General features: G+C 35.5%; 1 protein-coding gene across 1 annotated transcript; it reads right to left on the bottom strand.

Annotated features, from left to right (window-relative positions):
- Window positions 1-1113: 1113 nt before the first annotated feature.
- LOC107101907 (GTPase IMAP family member 7-like) lies at window positions 1114-2410 on the bottom strand. The gene is made up of 3 exons (XM_015400993.1): window positions 2395-2410; window positions 1244-1989; window positions 1114-1131 (listed from the first exon to the last, which is right to left on the bottom strand). The coding sequence occupies exons 1-3, from the start codon at window positions 2408-2410 to the stop codon at window positions 1114-1116; spliced, it is 780 nt and encodes a 259-aa protein (XP_015256479.1).

The following is a 2410-nucleotide window of genomic DNA, read 5'->3' as shown; positions in this document are numbered from 1 at the left end:
TATATATATAAGAGAGAGTAAGCATATCTACATAACAACAGTTTACTTCTTCAACATGGCATCATTACAAATGTAAAATGGGGGTAATTTCCCTGTCATGACACTAGTTTGTATTAAGCTATTTCTAAATCAAAAATATGTGCAACACCTTCTGACAGAGATCAGTAATAACAAAGAGTTTTATTGAGACAAATAGAAGAGAATAACTAATAATGGTGAGATCAAGGGTAGGTCACTTCCATGTAAACATATTGTACATCATCAGGAGGGCAAACGATTGGTGTGGGATGTACAGAATAAAAAGACTGTGTGCATCTATTTAAAGACAGGATAAGAATGGAGTGTGGAGGGAATACTGAAAACTGGAGCAAGTAAATCTGTATAATTAGGAAAACATTATTTATCAATCGTCATAATGGCAAACTAAAATAAACACATCTTAGTAGGTGGAATCTATAAATGTTAAACACCAATTTATACTAGATGGTGGTATGAACTTGTAAGCTCTTTCCGCCATAAGAAGAAAAAACATGTTCTACTTGGAGAACAGAGGAGAAAATCTAATTTTGTTAAAGAAGATTTGTTCAATAAAAAGGGGTCAGCACCCCAAGTATAAACTCTATAAAACCCCATTAATATATTTGATATCTTGTTAATGTGTTCTGAGTGTCTTTAACTTGTTGCTATCCATTCTTCCATTAATTTCTACTGAATTTGTCATAGTACTATGTGGCAGGGCCTTCCATTTATTAAACAATGTATTTAACAGACACCAGGGTCAGTTCAAACTGTTACACTTAAATACTAAAAAATGTGTTATCATAAGATGTTTTAGGTATGCAATGTCCTGCTCGCCTCTATACCACAACAAATCTTGTTAATAGAAATCAGGCAACAAAGATTTTAGCTGGAACCAAGTGCCTTTTGGCAACACACAGTTTGCTAACAAATTATGAGATCATGTGTGTATATACAGATATTTACCCCCCAGAGACAATTATAGCATTGGATGCTGTTTTTACTTTCTTTATTTTAGTGCTGCTTTTCCTGCTGCAACTTCTGAAGCTGCAGTTGCTTCTTCTACTGCAGCTGTTGTCCAGCAGAGGAACTTTGCTAAAGTTGCTCTTTGTGCTGCAGTTATAAATAAATTTGTCAACACAACTCCAAGAGCATGTAACAGTTCTTCTCTAATCAAATGACTGTCGTTGCTTAGGAAGGTTTTTAACAGGAACCCTATGCTGACTCTCAAGAGATAACGTGACCACTTTTCCTGGACCACAACTTTGGCCTTTTCTTGGATCTTATCTGGTAAAAGATCTGGAGATTCTTCCTTTAAGTGCTCCTGCTCTTGCTTTAAATCTGTGTCTAGTTTCTTCATGTTCTCATGGATATAGTACCCATAAGCATTTTCCAAAATAATGTTGTCTATTGTCTTTAAAAGTTCTGTTACATGGAACTTGTTGCTCCTGTAATCATCTTTAGAGTTCTTCCAGTATTTATTATCAATGACGTTGCAGCGGTTGCCACACTTTTTGATAAAATTATCTAAATATTTACTTTCACATACAAACTCCTCAATCTTTCTGCCGTCAGGTAGCTGGTCCCCATGTGTAAAAAGCACTGTGGTGAACTTAAAAGCTTCATCTGAGAAATATTCAGTCATCTTTTCTATGATCTCTTCCTCCTGCTGTGTGTGTGTATCCAATGTAAGCACAATCACAAAAACATGAGGCCCAGGAGCACTCTCAATCAGACACTTCAAGATTTCATCTTTTATCTCTTTCTCATCCCTGCCTGTGTCAAAAAATCCAGGGGTGTCGATGAGTTTTATGCTCTTTCCATTGACTTCTCTCAACTCTGCTTGACACTGCTTTGTTCCAGAGTTAGCTGAAGAATCAGTTTCATATAATTTCTCTCCAAATATAGTGTTGGCGAGGCTGCTCTTCCCAGCTCCAGTTTTTCCCAACACCACAATTCTTCTGATGAACTCTGCATGAGAGAAATTAACAATTTTGTAAGTTGTTATCGAAAACAATTGGTTGAGTATATGATAAAAATATTTATGGAATTTTGTTTTTATTTTCTTCATACCAATGGCACATTTCACACTACAATGGCGGTGCATCTGTTATTTTACCTTTGTTTATAATATAAAAAGTAATGACAAGCTCATCTATGTCTAAACTGATCAGAAAGAAAAATAGCAAAGTTTATATCATGGACAGCTGGTGAGCTACTTACAGAGGAGTCTATGCAAGCAGGAGTCACAAATGGAAAGTAGATGAAAACCAATGAAACCATTTCATTATGTTGATTATTTATCATTAGCCTCTTAAAACCTTTAGTGGGGGTAATAATTCAGAATGCATAAAATTCCACCGGTAAAATTTTTACCACTAGATGGAACCAT

This window comes from Cyprinodon variegatus, unplaced genomic scaffold, assembly GCF_000732505.1.
Source record: "Cyprinodon variegatus isolate N-32 unplaced genomic scaffold, C_variegatus-1.0 Scaffold1171, whole genome shotgun sequence".
In the NCBI taxonomy this organism is placed as follows: domain Eukaryota; kingdom Metazoa; phylum Chordata; class Actinopteri; order Cyprinodontiformes; family Cyprinodontidae; genus Cyprinodon; species Cyprinodon variegatus.
Note: the sequence above shows the minus strand (reverse complement) of the source record. Positions and strands in the feature narration are given on the sequence as shown.